General features: G+C 41.7%; 2 protein-coding genes across 4 annotated transcripts in view; one reads left to right on the top strand and one right to left on the bottom strand.

Moving 5' to 3' along the window:
* The window catches only part of PTCD3 (pentatricopeptide repeat domain 3), a 37,170-nt gene extending 30,609 nt beyond the window's left edge, over positions 1-6,561 (top strand). The window contains exons 21-24 of the mRNA XM_054030654.1: positions 528-676; positions 1,237-1,278; positions 3,386-3,544; positions 4,659-6,561. Coding sequence (XP_053886629.1) covers positions 528-676; positions 1,237-1,278; positions 3,386-3,544; positions 4,659-4,710 — 402 coding nt within the window. The 3' untranslated portion in view covers positions 4,711-6,561. The remainder of the gene's footprint in view (positions 1-527; positions 677-1,236; positions 1,279-3,385; positions 3,545-4,658) is intronic.
* A 787-nt stretch (positions 6,562-7,348) lies between these two features.
* Positions 7,349-20,040, bottom strand: part of IMMT (inner membrane mitochondrial protein) — a 34,757-nt gene continuing 22,065 nt past the window's right edge. For 2 of the 3 annotated variants that reach the window (XM_054030650.1, XM_054030651.1), the window contains exons 10-14: positions 17,985-18,114; positions 11,872-12,095; positions 10,549-10,680; positions 9,953-10,082; positions 7,349-8,336 (exon numbers count right to left, since the gene is read on the bottom strand). In XM_054030650.1, the coding sequence (XP_053886625.1) occupies positions 7,729-8,336; positions 9,953-10,082; positions 10,549-10,680; positions 11,872-12,095; positions 17,985-18,114 (1,224 nt within the window). In that variant the 3' untranslated portion in view covers positions 7,349-7,728. Of the gene's footprint in view, positions 8,337-9,952; positions 10,083-10,548; positions 10,681-11,871; positions 14,287-17,984; positions 18,115-20,040 lie in introns of those variants that run through there. The other variant, XM_054030652.1, reaches the window with a different exon arrangement.

The following is a 20,040-nucleotide window of genomic DNA, read 5'->3' as shown; positions in this document are numbered from 1 at the left end:
TCAGTGGAGTTAAACCAGGAATGAACTTGACTCAAGATGACTCAAAAATCGTAAGATCGAGGAATCTACAGATTATATACATCTGACTTACTGAGAGAAGCTGTTTTTCGCTGGGTGGGGGACAGATGACATTTAGCTCCATAACTCTCACTGATGTTCAAGGAGAGTGAGATGCATAACTGCCATTTGTGCCTTTTGAAAATCTCCTCCATTGAGATTATTTTTAAAAAAATGTGCAAATGTAGATGCTCATAACATGCCTGGCCCCAGTGGTTTAATGTGAAGAAGCTTTTCTGCAGCTTTCCGAACGTCACCTGGTAGTATTCCCCTTTCTTGCCTTAGTATACAGTGACTTACAGTTGCTGTGGTATTTAAAAATCGTCCAGTCGAGAGCTTTCTGGTGGAGCTGTCTTCCTATAAAAGAGGTATGTTTTCTGATTTTGAAAGTGTGGTAAACAATTCACTGGTAAACAAGATGCCCCACAAGTTACAGATGTTTGGGTGCTAATAGAGTAATCTCTTCACAGACTCAAATGTCATTTGCCAACTGTGCTGCAGATATCAAATCTATTTTTGAAACTCAAGAGAAGAACCAGGTCCCCTTAGTGTGGACAGCGAGTGCTCTGGGTAACACTGCTATACTGTTCTCAAGGGTGGGGAGTATCCAAGAAGCCTGGTAAGTGTGTGGCTACTATGAATTCTTGTCCTGCTTGCATCCTTGATATCTCCAATTCAGATTTTAATCACAGACTGGCATAGTATCCTACTCATAGCCTACTCGCTTGCATGCAAAATGCTTTATGCTGCCAGATATCTTGTAAATGCACCAAAAAAACCTAGGGTCTGTGAGCACTTTATTAAAAAAAAAAAAAAAAATCCAGTCCCCAATTTTGAGGTCTGATCCAACTCCCAAGTCAAATCTCCCATTGATTCACTTGGATCAGTACATTTGGGAACAGACCAGGAGGTGGGTGCCTTTATATAAAGTTGTACATTTACATCTGTTTGAATTTTTTTTAAGGCGAAAGGGTTTTTTTTTAAGTGCACTCTCAGCATATATGCCTGCAGTGACATTTTTCTTACTATATTGAAGACTAAGGTAGACATAAATTAATCATTTTAGTCTGCAGATAAAATCAGTGAATATTTCAAAATGTGTATACCAAAGACACTTCTTCCTTAATGAGACTGACATTATAACCTCAGCTGTTGTTTTTTTTCTTCGTCTTCAAATAGGAACATGCTGGAGCTTTTCAAAAAAAACCAGAGAGTCCCCAGGTGAGTTCATTTAGTGGTCCGATGTCAGGTGGCAGATCTCTCACACTACTTTGGTTGGGGTCTTGCATTGTGTTTCTAGGTGACATTAGCAGTCTGTGGTTTTTCACATCTTCACTTCCTAAGAGAACTCCTAAATTGGATACTTTTCATTTGGGTGTTGGCCTCCCTGGTGAGCGGGGAGGGGTTTATTCATGCACCCAGTATAAGAGCTCTCAGCATAGGTTTTTGTGCCCCAGGACATGGTCAAGGGGCAGAGGTTGGTTTGAGTGAGATCCTTGAGACTTTAAAATTCTGATGCTGTGACTTTTTCCCCCACTTGTGTCAGACTCTTGAGATATGGGGTAATAAAATAATTGAATGGGCTCAACAACTCAAAGTGTGTTGCTGAACAAGCCCAACAGGTCAGTGTGGGGCCAGATTAACTCTCCACTAGAGACCAAGAGCAGCTCCTCTGAGACTCTCCCAACCAACATCACCCTGAAGTGTCCCTAGCCTCTGTTTGCCAGAAGGTGGGAATGGGCAACAGGGAATGGATCACTTGATAAACTGTCCTGTTCTGTTCATTCCTCTGAAGCACCTGGCATTGGCCACTGTCGGGAAAACAGAATAGACACCTGTCGGGCTAGGTGTCTCATTGGTCTGACCCAGAATGGCCATTCTTACGTTAAGATTGATGGTCTTACATTTTAGCATACTTAGCGTTTGACCCTCTAGTTGAAAGAAATAGGTGCTCCTGCTGGAGTTCTTCAGATCACACCGAATCACACTAGCTCCTGAACTGATCGCTTTACAGTTGGTAAATGTTTGGTAGATCATTCAAAATGAAACTGACCAGAGTGGGGGGTTTAGTTACCTTTTGAGAACTCTAGAAAGAAGCTTAATTTAAAAGTAGGAATTTTAACTCCTAAGAGAAATTAACACATTTAAAGCAGTGTGATCTTTACCTCAGAAAAGTATTGGGGTGTGTGCTGATACTTACAATGGGAGTCTGTGTGTTGGCCCTGGTGTCCTGGCCAAGCGTCAGTTCTGGTAATTACAGCCAGCCTGCCTAGATATGCTTGCAGTGGGAATTAGGTATTGTATTGGAAGGAGCTGTTGTGTGTTTAATATGCACACACCTGCATATGTACATCTCAAAGCACTTGCACTAGTGAAATCCCCCAAGCTGATGTGCGAAGTCAGAGCCCCAGCAGGAATCTGTGCTGAGGGGAAGGAGGGGAATTCTGAAGTTTTCAGCATGGCTGTTAGTCCTCAGTGGCCACCAGCTCTGAATGTGATGGGAGGGAAGGTGCTTCTTGAGAGCTGCCAGTAGAACAGGAAAAGGCTCCTTTGGTTTAAGTGGCCCAGCTGCACCCCCTTGTCCTACTCATCTCTCTGGTAGCTGCTGCAGATGCTTCTCCCCAGCTCATCTTCCCTATCAGCAACATGTCCTCCCTCCAGCAGGAGAGGAGGGAGTCTGGCCAGCCACCTGGAGGCTCTGCCAGACTGGTACCTTTACAGAAGTAGCAGAGCTGTAGCCAGCTGTTTTGCGCCTCCAAGCTGAGCTTGTTGGGGAAGGCAGAGAAGGCAAATTTCCCCCCCCTACCCCTTCTTTCCTCTTACAGGCAGCTCCCTACAAGATACTAGGGCTCTGTCTGTCAGTTTAGAGGGCTCCACTCTGAGCAGTGCCTCTGGTATCGTTCAAGCAGGATGCTCCAACTCCTCTAATGGGAGAGGGAATGGCTGTGAGAGCAATCTCTAAACAGGGCTCACTTAACCCTAAGCTCCTGTACCTCTGTCTCCACCACTGAGAGGTTGAGCCCAGCCTGGGGGGGGGAGGGAAGGTTCTGCACATCATTGCATGTATAGTAATGTGTGTTCCTCAGTTAGGGAGGGCATTTTCAGAAGTGTTGGCCTAACTGCTTGCGTTAAAGGCAAAGCTAAAACTCCCACTGATTTCAGGGAGAGCAATTAGGCCTGACTGAACACTTCTGAAAATCTCCTAAACATTGAAACAAGTGAAGTTAATTACGGAGGGCTTGTGTGTGCTGTGGACACCCCACCCTGGAGCTCCCAACCCAGGCATTCTGGCTCTGCAGAGCATTCACTCTTTGCTTCTCACTTGTAGCGACCAGGTGATGAATGAGGTCTTGACCTGCACTAAACAAAGCAACGCTCCAGATCAGGCGGTTAAGCTAGTGAAGTTGGCTGCTGCCTTCGGTCTACCTACAACTGCAAAGCTTGCAAGGAGGGTGAAAGAGGAGTTTGAACTGTCTGAAGAGCAGAAGTAAGATGGATTGTTTTATGTATTTGTTGTTCCATATCCACTGTCAGCAGTAACTAGGAAAATCTGTGTCCCTCTCTGCGAATGACTTACAGGAGAGTTGGCTTTCAGAATGCCACACACAGCTTTGCTGTAACCTTCGCTCCAGTCCTCCTCACTTGCAGAAAACCTCAATGTTAATCCCAGGCTCTACTCCTAACACTGCTAACTTGCACCTTTCTTCACTAAGGTGATTAGATTTCAAGTTTTAGTGAGTCTCCGGCCTGTGTGTAGTTATAATAAAACTTCATTTTAAAAACAACAAAAACGCTTTTTCCCTGTTGCTGAGAGACAGATCCTCAAAACCAGGGGAAACTGAACAGAGATATAATGAAGCGGCATTTGATGGCACTTTGGGCACCTATAGCTGCAGATATACTCCTTTGTGAGACTTTGTCTACATCTTTAGTTGCCTAAATGACTTTATAAAAATCTGGCTCTTTTGTGTCTAGTCAGAGTAACCCCCCTCCAAAAAAAAGGGGGGGGGGCTTACAGGACTAGTGATTTTTGGGTGCCCAGTGTAAGACTATCTTTAAAAGGAACTAATTTATCAGGTAGTGCTGAGTACCCAACTTCTGAACATCAAAACCCTGAATGGTGTCTAGTTGGGCACCCAAAACACATCTGAGAATACATGCTGTGTTCTCTCAGCGCAGTGAATCGGAGATGTTACCAGTAGATAATGCTTTCAGTGGGTTTTGTCGACTTAGTTTCTTTAAAAGCGAGACATTTAAAAGGCAACATTCTCTAAGACTTGTCTGAAAAAACTACTGGAGCAGCTAAAAATCAGCGTAACCCTTAGGACTCTGAAGGAGAGGAAACCATTACTCTGAAAGTTGCATTGCAGAACTGAAATTATTCTTGAAACCCAATCTGGCCTGGCTCCCATTCCAGCCTGCCTCTCCTGCTACAAAATGAGCCTTAGGAGTGGGTGGTCTCCTTCAGTTCCCTCTGGAAGGGAGCATGGATATGTTGAGGCGTAATGTGGTGGTAGCATACTGTGCACTGAACTGTCCTTTCTGTAACGATGTCACAAGTGGGTTTCAACTACCTGTTAAATTGAACCTTTTCTCCCCAGGAAGGCTGTGGAAGATGCTGATCCCCAAAGCAGCGATAGCGACAGCGACTAGGAGCTGTTTCTCTAGCTTTCCCTGTGAAACAAAGAATGGGAGCAGTTTCTCACTACTATGATCTGTGTGGGCTGCTTTGGAAAGCTGCACTCATGATTTCACCCCTCTCCTTCCATTGGACGGGACAGACCAAAGGACACTAGGAATAAGAGGCTTGTATTGTTCTGCTTGCAGCAATACCTCTCCTCTCACCACTATCCTCAAACCAGCTAAGAGAGATGATGGAAGCTCTTCGCCGTTAAATGCTCCCCTAGTGGCTTGTCCAGGGGTTAGAGAAGAGACATATGGCTATGGACTAGACCACATCTACATCAGCCTTACCTGTTTTCTGTTGACTTAGTCTGTGAATTTAAACAGCCTAAATTACTGTTTTACATGAAACATTATCAGCCCTGTGCAATCAGTCTATTAAGTGTTATAAGTTACTCTGCAGTACAATGGAGCTGATCTATGAAGACTCCTCCAGGGACTTGCTTATGGTACCTCTCCCCTCTTGGGTTCAGGAATGGGCTTTGGGGCCCAGAGCTGTGACAGCTGCTCTACTGTGAGCCTCTAAGGCTCCAGCTACCCTGCAACCTGGGGGGTGATTCTCACCTTAAAATGTACATGGCTGCTGTACTCAAAGATGCTGCTTCTACCCTCCAGCAGAGGCCTACACTGACCTTGTCTTCTAGCATGCATGAGCAGTGCTGCCTTGAAAAGCTTGATAGTTCCCTTTAACTGATACCACTAGGCTGATGTTGTCCCTAACACACCCACCCCAAAGGCTAGAGTTTAACCTCCCAGGCTCCATTGTGGGAAGAGGGAGTTTGTCAGTCTTTTAATCAGCCTTCTCAGATGAATCTTTTCATTGAAGAGGATCACAATTGGGTAGTATGGAGAACCTCAAGGCACAAATTCATCAATTCTTTTCATTGTAACATCTTTTTGATCACTTCCATAGCTACCAGCATAGTAAAGGTTAAGCTCAGCAGTACTTCCTTCCTACACTAAAGCAGTTTCTATGAACATGCAATAGCAGAAAAGAGAAAAGGGGTTGAGTGCAGGATTAAAAGTGAAGTGTAACAGTGACAGCTAAGAGGGAGTAGGGGAAGATGCACCTCTCAACAGCTTGAATAGCCTAAACACACTAATTACAATAAGGGGGATAAGAGGAAAACTGGACAGACCTAGGAAGAGTCTCTGCCATGTCACACTTGATTAGATTAAGCAAAAGTAGGGCAGCTCTATTCTTTCTTCCTGTCCTCCACTGCCATATTTACAGCTAGACTAAACAAAAAATAGTGCAAGGAACAAGTCAGTTGTTTCTAACGGTCTCAGCCAGTGAAAGGAGTGGCTGGCCTTTCCATCAGTCAACCATAAGGATATCGCTAGAGTGTTGCAGTGGTAGCTTGGATTGCTGCTGTATTATTCAGCCACTGCTCTTTGGTTCATGTCAGTCAGTGTAACTTATATTCTTATAGGAGTACTGCTGGGCCTACAACAACCTTTCCAAATGTTTGAAGCTGACTGTAAATAGCAACTTTTGTTGGTGAGAATTGAAATGCTAATATTATGGGAATGTGAATTAATTATGATAAGGTTGTAGATATCTGTTCTAGGTAAATATCCTACTTCTAGGTGCTTTGATTTTTAAAGCATGAAGCAAAGTTAACCATACAGAAATGTATAATAAACTCTGCCAGAACTAAAGGGGAAAATTGATGTGTTTGAACTAGTTTATATAGAATAAGGGTAAATAAAGGCTTGAACAGGTCTACTTCACTATCTTCCATGTTGGAACTGAAATACAGTACGTGGTCTAAATCTGTTGTAATGTTTTGTAAATAAATATATGTAGTTTGTTTGGGACACCTTGCATGATACTGATGAATGTGGTTGGTTCTAGGTAAGTTAAAGAGCTGATACATTCTACCCAGACTAACATTTCACTGAAGTGAAATATAGGGAGGAAAGTTTCTTACCACTAATGAGCCCTGAACATACAGAACAGGGAGGCATTTAGGAAACCTAGCAGAATTTTCTTGCAAGTCTGAATGTCTCTTTTGTGTGTTTGATCCATACTTAATATCTATCATGATAGAGGCAAGGATGAGTTTTAATCCAATATTTTTCAAGATGTTTTCTGGTTAAACCAATTGGTAATACTATGCACACACCTGGAAGCTTCCTGTCCTAATTACAGACCATGCTGTTTAACAGACTACTAAATTAAAGTATTTCCTTACACAGTGAGAGGATGCTTGTTTTGAACTGCCTAAGCACAAAGATATTTTAGTTCTAGATTATATACATAGCCTGGCACTAACTCAAGGATTTAAAATACAACTGCAAGAAATAGCATCAGTAGTTATACTATGTAGGGTAAAAGGCAAGGGCTAGTGATAGTATAAATTTAAATTCCTACACACTGAGAACAAGAATATATACTAACACACGGTTACCGAGAGATGTGGCAGCTGTTTGCCACCAGCAGCTTCAGGCCACTAATACCAACTCCTGCATCACTGATCTGCTCTGGTACAGTTGGATGCTGCAATCTTCTATGTGCATATGAGAACTGATAGAAACTTTCTGCCTTTGCCCCTTGTTTGGATTTGGTAATAGATTTAAGCAAGAGAATTGAATAGAAGAGACATGGGTTTTACATCTTGTTTTATTCAACGGCACCAACTGGCAAATCAATAATGGTGGGTTACAAACATTATTTTGGCTGGATCACAAGCCCAATCAGTACAACTTGGAAACAAAATGGCTATACAAGTTGCAGAGAAAGCATCCTGAAGGTTGCTGTCATGATAACAACTGAAACCAATACAAATACAACAGGTGGTGAGATTCAGCTCAGTGCAAGGAGACAGGACAGTACCCGTGGTTTGAGACATAACTCTTTCTATCCCTTTCAAGGTCCTGGTGTGCAAACCCTTTACAGATCATTTGATTTTTTTTCCCAGCACTTAAACGATTCTGCTGCATTAGACTGCTTCCAAAAGTATAATCCTAGATCCCTAGCCTAGATCAATCCACTTGAGTTGTTCCTAATCCCACTGCACTGGCATATGCAGTCAGGATATCCACTACTTGTTTTGTTTCCAGGGTCATTCGAGCTTCAGTCAGCCAATCCTGTGCCACTCTCCTCGATTCCCCTTTCAGCTGGTTGACAAATTTAGCTGCCAGCTCTAGATCTCCATGTTCAATGCAATATGAAGCATAGGATAGTAATTTAAATGTGTCCAGATCTTCAGGGCTGAGCTCAGCAGGTGGTTTCAGTTGCGGAGGATGAAACAGGAGAAGCGACTGTAGGTAAGAGAGCAAGTACTGATACAAGCTGTTTCTGGTTTCATCGATCATAGCCACTCTTTTTGCCAGTTTTTGGACGGCATAGAAACGTGCTCTGAGTGCCTCTTCGCTATAGACTCCCCGGGTCAAAGATTCTTGGGGGAGAGCTGAGACTAAGGCTTCAGTAAATGCATTGTCAGAACAGCTGGCTTTGACGGCCTGAACTGCACACTCCAATGGTTCAGTGGGACTATCCCCAGATGCAGTCTTCATACTGTATTTTAAAGCCTCAACTGAAAGCCACAACTGATGTGCCTTTCTGGCTTCTTCTTCAGCAACTGCGTGGCCTGCAGAATAAACCCAGAAAGGAGGTTTTCGTAGACTGACATTGACACACATCCCCCCATATAACTGCCACATCAAAGTAACTATAAAGTAACTGCACCCTCATAGGCCAGTTTAACACATTAACAAGCACAAGCTAGTTCCCTTTCCCATGAATCAGTTTACTTTCAAAGACAGCACAATCTACTTTTGGAGGTGTGGGACGGGCTGGCTTAACAGCAGTTCAGGATAATATTGGGTCTGACTGCTGAAGTGAGGTGTGCAAAACCTGCTATTATCCCGAACTGTCTAGAGAAAGCCGGCCACTTCAAAAGCAGGAGAGCTACTTCTCCACAAGTACACTTTGGCAGAGGGTTATATTCTCTTTGAATCTGCTCACTAGGGCAGAAGTGCTCAGCACATTAGGAAAAACAGGTCACTTAGTTATGTGGCCAGTATGTGCTTAGGCATCAATCTTGGGTCACTGTGATGGAATAAACCCCTCTGTTCATACCCTACACACTACTGTAAGAATCTTTGTACAGAGTATTCCTGACGAGTTTTCAAATGATACCTTACAGTTTGCATGTCAGTATTGGCCTAGTAAAATATGTGTGGCAACATTGTATGTGAAGTTATAAGATTCCCCTGTATGATAGATACACGTTCCAAACACCACAGCCCTGACCAGACAGAAGTCAGGTCTGTCCTAAATAAAGGAAGGAATGTGTGCTTGCCTTACTTTGCATTTAAGTGATAAAAACGTCATCAAGCAGAGAGGGAAAACAAAGGAAGTTCAAACAGGTGAAAAATAAAACCCCAGCAGGGAATAGTCTTCCACACAGACTGACTCCTGGGTCTCAGCTGGAAAGGATTTTCAAGAGGAGAGACAAACTATAAAAAGAAGGGACAAACCCCCCGTGGGAAACCCCCCAACCCCCACCGCATTCTCCGCACCTGAGAAGACAAAAGGAAAACAGCCATTGGAGTGGGGGGGGGAGGGGTTCAGACCTGAAAATTTGGTCAGTAATCTACTGGAGAGTGTGGTGTGAAAGTTTGCTTTGCAACCCAGATTAGTATCTACTTAAGAAACAGTGTTTTACCTTTTTTTTTTTTTTCTCTCCTTGTAACCATTTCTGACTTTTGTGCCTCCTCACTTATACTCATTCAAAATCTCTTTGTAGTTAATAAACTACTTTTACTGTTTCATCTAATCCAGTGTTTAAGTTGAAGTGCCTGGGTAACTCCATTTAAAATAAGATGGCATATTATTGCCTTCAAGGAATAACAGACTTAATATAGTTGTACTGTCCAGGAAAGGGTTGGGCAGTAAAGGATAAACCTTTCTAGAGGAAGATCTGATCCGGGACTGGGTGAGGTGTTGGGGTCACCCTGCAGTAGAATCAAGCCTGGTGAAAGCCAGGGTGTAGCTGGCAGGCTACAGTAACACAAACACGGAGGGTATGGCCAGCATGCTGGAAGGCTGTTTGTGAGCAGCCCAGGCAGGAACTACTACAGCAAGGTATTGCAAGGCACCCAAGGGTGCAGGGTAGGGGTGACACAGTGCCCCACTAGTCTGGATTGTGCTCTGGTACATCAGTCATTACAAAATGTTTCTGCCCCATTTTCCAGTACTCACTCTCCACTGCCTGCTCAATCCCTTTCAGCCGGGCATAGGCTGTGTTGATATCCAAAGTGAAGTTGTCAAGTTGTTCCTGAGTAAGGCGTTTGAATTGCATTTCCTGTTCACTGAGCTTCTCAGACAAGCTCTGAAACAAGAAACTTAACATAAATCTAGTACCATTGTAAACAAATACATGAACAAATACTTCATGGACAGAGATCAAAATTATACCTTTTAGAACACAATACCACAGATCAGTTTATTGTATGCCTTCCAAAGACAATACAACATCGCCCTGGCAATCAGGCACCCTAACTTGAGAGTAGAGCCAAATACTATTGCACTTGCTGTTTAGTATCAGCAAATCCTCTCTTCCATCAAAAAGATTAAAAGGAATAGAATCTGAAGTGATCAAAGAGTTTGTGTATTCCATCCCCTTTCAGTATAATTGGCTTCATTCTATGGCCTGCATTAAAGTGTACTGAAGGATGCATTTGTAAGACTGCTGTCCAGTGGGACCCTTGCATGATGTGCATCTCCCAAGGCGATCACAAACTAGATACCATGCCATGTAGTCCCTGGCATTTCATTATAGATCTCCCCTCCCTCACCTGCTGAAACTCCAGTTTGAGTTCTTGTTCTTGGATCTTCAGAACATCTCTTAGGTGATCCGTGTGAGCAGCTGCCTGCCTGCGGAGCTGGGTCCTCATTTCACTCTCCATTACTTCTCGGACTTCTTCTATCTGTACATAAACAGGCACTACCTATAAGTCTTCATCTCCCAACTGCTTGATGATAGCAAGGGTGATGTTATTGAAAATTAACCCAACAATTTTCTTGAGGTCATATTCCTGACATCACAAAGACTCTATGTAACTTTATATTTTTAAAATTAACAACGTTTTAGAGACACCTTCAAAGTTCTCTTGCTCTGTTGGTTTGTCTTTCTAATGGCTAAAAGCCCATAATGCTAGTAACCAGTGACTACACTTGCTAGATAGTTAACTGTGCATGCTTTTAAGTTTAGACATGCATGAAAAATAAATTGCTCTGATAAAAGTATACATAAAAAAAAATTCTAAAATTTCCCCAATCAGGTCTCAAATTAAAATGCTTCTACTTTTTTTCCCCTCATCTATCTGTAATATTTTATTTCAAACTATACACACTGTGTCAGCTTATCTGCTTATAAACTTGACACTAACACTTATTTCTGGAGTGGCTATATGTTTTCCCAATCCCTGAATGTTTTTTGCACTAATGAGTCACATGAGAAGTCAACAGGCTTCTAGTTCTTTCTTGTACTGAGCTTCCTGTCAGTGAACTGTTCACTCAAGCTAGCCCTGTTCCCTTTTCTTCAAATGCCACAACAACCTGGATCTAAACAGCTCAATTAAAACAAACAGGGGAGGGGGGGAGGAGGAGGAGGAGGAGTTCTTAACTATGAAGATCTCAATCCGAATGCAGCTTTGGACAACCACAACCTGGGTGAAATCTTGGCCCTACTGAAGTTAATGGGAGTTTTGCAGTTGGCTTCAGTACAGCCAAGATTACACCCTGCTTTTCAGAAGTGCACACGTGCAAGATTTCATATCTTGTTTGGAAGCACACTACATTTTGCTGACCATATATGAATACAAATACCCATATTTGTGTGTAATAGCTGTGGCTGACTATACATGGAACGTTTTCAAAAGTACTTAAGTGACTCATGGGCTTTTGAAAGTTTTCCCCTACAAGCCTAATTTGCGCACACATTTGAGAATCAAGCTTCAATGTCCAAAGCTATATTACAGTTTTCTAACCAGCTGCCACACTATTAGTTTGCAGCTTGGAAGAGGTCAGACTTCACTGGTGAATTCCACTGCAGGCAGAGAACATACTGGAAAACAGCAGCATGGGAGGGAGGACCAATTACCCTGTGCTTACTGTACCTTTTTGTCCTGGCCAATCTGGATCTCGCTTTTGTGGTGCTCTAGTGCTTTTGCCACTGCTGTCTCAAGTGCTCTCTTATCTTCCAGTTTTTGCTTTTCCAGGGCTGCCTCAATGTGCTGCTGCTCTCTCACTCTCTGATCTGCCAGTTCACTGTTTAGCTGGTCAATACGACGATGAGCATGGGCAATGAGAGAATTTAAATCATCTGTAGACAGCTGACCAGCTAGAGAGAAAAAGTTTTATTAGAAATAGATGACTGGAGAAACAGTCAGACAGACATGCCACCTGCGCCAACCAGCACACGCACACACGAAACAAGATCATCCTCAGGTCACAAACTGGAAATATTTAATACTCAACTAGCACTTTTTATCCAAGGATCTTAGCACTTTACTAACTCTCTCCCTCTTCCTGCCAGGACACCCATCCAAGCCCTTCTGGACAGCATCTCCAAATTAACGAAGTGAATTATTTTTTCCTAAATACAAGAAGGAGCTATCAAAATGCACCTCTCACAATTACCACCCTGCCAGCCCCTGGATTCTTCCCCACCCCACCCCCCGGTATGTCAAATTTAGAACTGTAAGTTTCTCGTGGCTCAAGAACTGCCCTTGTATTGGTTTTTAAAGCACCATGCAGTTATCACTGTGCTAATAAGCCATACAGCAGCCCAAGGGATGTATAGTAAAGCAGAGCCAGTGACTTTGGGTGAGACTGGATATGGATGACCGTGAGCTTGCTGAAGCTCAGTCCTGAGAAGACAGGCAGGGACAGTGAGTGAGAGGAGAGTAAGTCAAAGTATTGGCAGCTGTTATACAAGTTCCTCTGATTGAGGTTTATATCCAGCATCTGTTACCAGAGTCCACAAGTTGGTTGATCAAACAGTGGCAGAGATCAAAACTATATCTGCATATGGTCAAAGGTTGCAGCCTTTTCTTTGGGATGTAGACCTGGCCACCATTGGCACTCAGGACCAGATTTCTGCAATGTGTGCCATGCAGGGCTCTCTCAAACCCATTCCCAAGCTGGAGCCAGTGCAGAAGGTGGCAACCTGCTTGATAAGTATCTTCCCATGAGCACATTATACTTGTGCTCCAGGATCTACATCTGCTATTGGCTTCTGGGTGGAGCTAAAGGTGTTGGTTCTTACCTATGAAGTCCTAAATGGCCTAGGAAATGAGATCTCAACCTGTTAAATGGAGGAAAGAGTGTGTGGGGGGATGTGTCCCCCAGCATGGAAAAGGCTGAACCACTGGCCTCAGGCTATCCTACACAAAGTCACTCAGACACAGGCTGCCCCAGTAAAGATTAGCAGGCATACTTGAGCTGCACCACCTCGCTGTCAGCAGGGAAGAGATAGGGGTTCCAGCAGAGCATTCTCTGCGATGACCCCTTTTCTTCTGGAATGCTCTCTCCCAGTTCTGGTCCCAAAAAGCCCAAGCTTGTTAACCTACCAGGCATGTGCTGCTAAGCCCATCCATTCCAGTGGGCACTGGAGGAGGAATTGACACTGTTGGGCGTGAGATTTTATTTGGGGGAAATGTGCTGCGAAGGAGAGTTTTTAGTCCAGTTTAGGACTGCTGATCAATGATTAGTATGACATGAGGACAGACGGCAGGAAGAAGCGCTGCTCCTGTGATGAAGCGTTGTTTGTAACTCCTTGTACCGTGTTTAAGTTTGATGTCAAGGGAACGCAGCTCCCTGTACAACCTGCTTTGGTTCAGAGTTTTTAAAATCAAACTAAGCAAGTTGATAAAATTTACCATTTTCCTAAGGTGGAGAAACTACCATGCAAGGATTTAGGTCAAAATTTTACAAACATCCACTCATTTTGCAGGCCCTACTTGACCTCAAGGGCCTGGTTTTCAGAGGTGCTGCATATCTACAAGTTGCAAACGGTGCTGGTGGTGCTCAGAACCTCTACAAAATGAGGCTCAAGGTGGGCATAGGAAAATTGAGGAACCTAAAATTAGTGGGCACTGGAAAATTTAGGCCCAAATGGCTTACCCAAGATTACCCAGCAAGTCAATGGCAGGACACAACTTTCTGGTTCACAGTTCTGTGCTCCTAATCATCTGGGATCAGCATAAGGGTATCCCAGTGACATGACAATATTCATGTAAGGAATTTAACCATGTAGTTAATATTTTCAGTAACTGTTACCTGAGCAACAAAACTATTTCAAGTGTATGATTTACAAGCACAACAGACAAGAACCAGACTACACAGAGAAACTAAACGGGAAGTATCCCAAAGCAAACGTCAGCGCTAATATATTTTATAAATGCAGCAACTAAGCACTAGTTGATATTGTCTAGTTGTAAAGCAATGCACGACACAAACACAGAAAGACTTGAGAAATAACATTCATCAGAGCAGAAGAAGTTACAGTAACTCACCTAAATCAGTTATCTCTGCAACAGAAAGAGGAAGGTTTGGAAAAATTAATGAACAGTCAATTAGTTGGTAAAAGCATGCAGAAATGTACATGAAAACATACCACTCATAGCTCTGTATTTAGAGCGCTGTAGCATATTATAGGGAGTCTTTTAGTTAGACCGGCAGCTTTTTCTTTTTGTTAAAGCTCTTAAAAGTCTCTTTATATAATACCAACATAAAACCCACACCATCAAAGCCTCTACAATCACATTCCGAGCTTTAACAGTCATAGCAAAGGAGCAGTGCAGATTAAGCTAAAATATGTTTAAAAATAAGGACTACATATTTTAATTGGGAAGCACAGCACACCATTACACTTTGAAGTTAGTCTTTCAGTTACTCCAAAGCAGAGGTGTCCACAACTTACCTATTACTAGACACACAAAAACTTCAGATTACAACTCTGAAGCATTTAATTATGAGCAGCAATGTGGTTCATTAAACTTGTCAAATTTATTTGCTCAAATGAAGCTCTCTCAAGACTGAAATTTAAGACAGACCAGCACAGGGAAGATTTTCCCCAGAAAACACAACGTGAATGTGGCCTCTTTGTGCCCTTGCCCTGCAATTAACAGCTTGCAAATGGGACATCTATCTACACTTGCATGGAGCCCAACTGAAGTGCACTGTCACTTGCAGGATCAGGGCCCGAGCATGGAAGCTAGGAAATAATTTCAAGAATTAACACGGAGTGCAGAACTAAACACCTGAAAAATGAACCTGCTACAATTCATAGCCGTGAGTTCCAATATGTTCATTTTTCTAGACACAGCCTTTTACATTTAAAAAGGCTGCTCACATTTGACAGAGAATTTGGCAAAAACAGTTCACCATCTGCAAAGGCCTGAAATGCTATTTTTGGGCCTGAAGTGAAGTTTTTTTTTTTTTAAATGGCTGTTACAAATTACTTAAAAATAAAAGCAGTAATCACAGAAAATATAAGGTGAACTACTGCTATTAATACACAACCTGTAATGTACACAAATGTTATGTCTACAAATACATAGACTGTAATTCAGAAGCCAACTCATTAAAATCTATGACAATTATTTTTTGTATATTGGATATAAAACAAAATCTTAGATTGTTTGGTAAACCATCATCAAAACAGCATAACTGAAGTTTCCTGAATAATGCTTGCTGGCTGGCTGGCTTCCCCCCTTGTTTTGTGCTAGGATACAAATCCAGACTGCATTAATTGCATGAGGTGCGCAGGTACAAGATTTATTATGACAACATTTCCTATAGCTCAAACTATACAAGTCCTTTAAGTAAGGTAAATGAAATTTAAAATTACTGTTTAAAGAATTTGTGACTCACTACTTAAATATGTTTCAAATGGTTCATAATATGGGCTAGCACAGGGGTCGGCAACCTTTCGGAAGTGGTGTGCCGAGTCTTCATTTAATCACTCTAATTTAAGGTTTCGTGTGCCAGTAATACATTAACATTTTTAGAAGGTCTCTTTCTGTAAGTCTATAATATATAACTAAACTATTGTTGTGTGTAAAGTAAATAAGGTTTTTAAAATGTTTAAGAAACTTCATTTAAAAATAAATTAAAATGCAGAGCCCCCCCAGACCGGTGGCCAGGACCCGGGCAGCGTGAGTGTTACTGAAAAATCAGCTTAAGTGCTGCCTTCAGCACGTGTGCCATAGGTTGCCTACCCCTGGGCCAGGAGAAAAATACCCAAGCACCTAGCAGAGAAATTCCCCAAAGAATAAAAAACTCCAATTTCACCGACAGAAAAGCTGTAATGTTATCAGACCAGGCTTATTTGCTGCTCTAACACAATACTCCACTATCTGTGGAACCATATTTAGTAAGTCACCCGAGAAGTAAAAACACATTTTTCTAAGTTACTGTGCATTTACTCTTCAAAGTTCAGTGCTGCAGTTACTGCTGCCAATTTCTCTGACCACATAAATATGAACACAAGTATCTGGGGTAAAATACACTATTTCCAACACAGGTCTTGCTTTCCACTGCATGCATCCAAAAGCTATGGGCCTCTACAGTGAGATGAGCATGAAGGGATATGAGCACACTAAAAAAAACAGCAGAATTCTCTCAGAATCATATCAGTATCCACTACAACACCACAAAGCGACAATTTAAACAATCATCATTAAAAAAAAAAAAAAAAAACACTTCTTAAATTATAAACATGCCTCTGCATATCCATAAGATGAATCATTAAAACATCCCTGGAAAGCCATTAAGTGATAGCCTCAACTATGTCTAGGGAGCTAAACATTGTCAGAAAGTTATAGACTCCCAGTGCCAGATAAATGCCAAACCATTCTTCAGAAGGAAGGCCCTGATTTCACAAAGCATTTAAGAATATGCTTAAATTCTATGTTTTGAAAAGGGAATAGTTATGCATATGCTTAGGGGCTTTACTCAAAGGGACTCGGCGACAGGGCAAAACCAAGGTATTTAATAACACATACTTTAAAAAAGAAAAACATCCTTATGCTTGATCTCTGTTGATTAACATAGCTGTCATGTTATCTAATGGTCACTAATACAGTAGAGCAGTAGCTGTTCAGCAGTATCTCAAGAAAGCTTCCGTGTGACATTAAATGGACTTGCTCCATTTCAGTTCAAGTTAATTTAATCTAGCCAACTGTACACTGGTTACTTCACCCATATTCTATAAAAAACTCAGATACAGTGATCTTTAAACAGTTTACTGATTTATACAGTTCATATTCCATTAATGACAGGTTTCAGAGTAGCAGCCGTGTTAGTCTGTATCCACAAACAGAACAGGAGTACTTGTGGCACCTTAGAGACTAACAAATTTATTAGCGCATAAGCTTTCGTGGGCTGCTGCATCCGAAGAAGTGGGCAATAGCCCACGAAAGCTTATGCGCTAATAAATTTGTTAGTCTCTAAGGTGCCACAAGTACTCCTGTTCTATATTCCATTAAGAATCTCAGAAGGGAAATATTACAGATTTGATTTTTTAATGGAAACAAGTAGAAAAACAAAACTAAGTTACTCTAGTTGTTCCACAAATAACAGTTGCTTGTGCTTTATTGAAAGGACCCTTTTCAGTTGCACCTGGCCTTCTCTTTCCATAATATGGGCTTACTCTACTCATTCCCTGCCACTGCCCTCTTGCTCACCTACTCAGCCCCCCCCCCCCCCCGCCGCTTGTCTACTCGCCCCCCCTCCCCCCCGCCCGCGGGCCGCACAGTGAGCCCATCTACTCAACCCCCGCGGGCCGCACAATGAGCCCACACGGGCCGCATGTGGCCCCCGGGCCGCATGTTGTGCAGGCCTGCTCTACATCACTACTCTCGGAACACCTGGAAGTTTAAAAGACTCCAACAGAGGACAATCAAGTACCTTTCCAATGTCAAGTTTCAGTGCGGGTGCTTTCTTCAAGCTACCCACCCAGAAACCATCTTGTGATTTCATCTGCAAGAGTACAATTGCTCCATAAATTACCTATTCAAAATGAGGGCTTTCTGTACCAGTTGGTTCAGATTACTTGCGATTTTAAAATTAATTCACAATAGTTTACAATTAAACTAGCTACAATGTAGAGAAACAGAAAATTAAAACAACTGTATGTCCATATACGCAGCTGTAGTGCTCTTGGAAAAGAAAGTGCTTTGTGCATCATTAAACATTAAAGGTAACATAACAGTCCAAGACTTACTTAGCCCCTTCCAGCCAGTTTGTATTTCTGGAGTGATACTATCCAGTTCTCGCTGAAATTCATCCCTAGCTTTAGCCACAAGTTCATGGTACTGAGCTACGATCTTAGCCTCAGATTGTGCTGCCTGAACCTACAAAGATATAAATAAATAAAAATTGGGTTAGATTTACCTTTGAAGGCAAGTATTAAATCATATATATTAGGGCTGTCAAGCGATGAAAAAAATTAATCGCAATTAATCGCGCTGTTAAATAACGGAATACCATTTAAATATTTTTGGATGTTTTCTACATTTTCAAATATATTGATTTCAATTACAATACAGAATACAAAGTGTACAGTGCTCACTTTATATTTAGTTTTTATTACAAATATTTGCACTGTAAAAAAACAAATAGTATTTTTCAATTCACTTCATACAAGTACCGTAGTGCAATCTCTTTACCATGAAAGCTGAAATTACAAATGTAGAATTATGTACAAAAAGATAACTGCATTCAAAAATAAAATATGTAAAACTTTAGAGCCTATGAGTCCAATCAGTCCTACTTCGGCCAATTGCTCAGACAAACAAGTCTGGTTACAATTTGAAGGAGATAATGCTGCCCGCTTCTTGTTTACAAATGTCACCTGAAAGGGAGAACAGGCGTTCACATGGAACTGTTGTAACTGGTGTCGCACAATATTTATGTACCAGATGCGCTAAAGATTCATGCATCCCTTGATGCTTCAACCACCATTCCAGAGGACATGCGTCCATGCTGATGTTCTGCTCAATAATGATCCAAAGCAATGCGGACTGACTCATGTTCATTTTCATTGTCTAAGTCAGATGCCACCAGCAGAAGGTTGATTTTCTTTTTTGATGGTTTTGGTTCTGTAGTTTCCGCATTGGAGTGTTGCTCTTTTAAGACTTCTAAAACCATGTTCCACACCTTGTCCGTCTCAGATTTTGGATAGCACTTCAGATTCTAAAACCTTGGGTCGAGTGCTGTAGCTATTTTTAAAAATCTCAGATTGGTACCTTCTTAGCTTTTTATCAAATCTGCTGTGAAAATGTTCTTAAAATGAACATGTGCTGGGTCATCATCCGAGACTGCTATAAACATGAAATATATGGCAGAATGCAGGTAAAACAGAACAGGAGACATACAATTCTCCCCCAAGGAGTTCAGTCACAAATTTAATTAACGGATTAATTTTTTTAACGAGCATCATCAGCATGAAAGCATGTCTTCTGGAATGGTGGCCAAAGCACGAAGGGAAATACGAATGTTTAGCATATCTGACACAAATACCTTGCAACGCCAGCTACAAAAGTGCCATGTGAACACCAGTTCTCACTTTCAGGTGATATTGTAAATAAGAAACAGGCAGCAGTATCTACCGTAAATGTAAACAAAACTTGTTTGTCTTAACGATTGGCTGAACAAGAAGTAGGACTGGGTGGACTTGTAGGCTCCAAAGTTTTACATTGTTTTGTTGTTGAGTACAGTTATATAACAAAACAAAATCTACATTTGTAAGTTACACTTTCACAGTAAAGAGACTGCACTACAGTATCTGTATGAGGTGAATTGAAAAATAATATTTCTTTTGTTTATCATTTTTACAGTGCAAATATTTGTAATCAAAAATAATATAAAGTGAACACTGTATACTTCATTTTCTGTGTTGTAATAGAACTCAATATGTAAAAAAAATCCAAGAATATTTCATACATTTCAGTTGGTATTCTATTGCTTAACAGTGCAATTAATCAATATTAATTTTTTTAATCGCAATTAATTTTTGAGTTAATTGCATGGGTTAACTGTGATTATTCGAAAGCCCTAATACACACACACACACACACACACACACACACACAGCACAAGCACCACACTTCTACTCATTAGTGACAGAGGAGAGGTCTATTACTAACTTACAAGGCAAATTTGCTAGAAAAAAAAACTGACCTCAATATAGTTTCCCCCAAACCTCTTGTCAAGGCTCCTTCCCCACTCTGAACATTAGGGTATAGATGTGGGGGCCTGCATGAAAAGTTCTAAGCTTA

The sequence above is a fragment of the Malaclemys terrapin genome, chromosome 5 (genome assembly GCF_027887155.1).
Source record: "Malaclemys terrapin pileata isolate rMalTer1 chromosome 5, rMalTer1.hap1, whole genome shotgun sequence".
Taxonomy (NCBI): Eukaryota; Metazoa; Chordata; order Testudines; family Emydidae; genus Malaclemys; species Malaclemys terrapin.
This window is presented reverse-complemented; position numbering and strand designations above follow the sequence as displayed.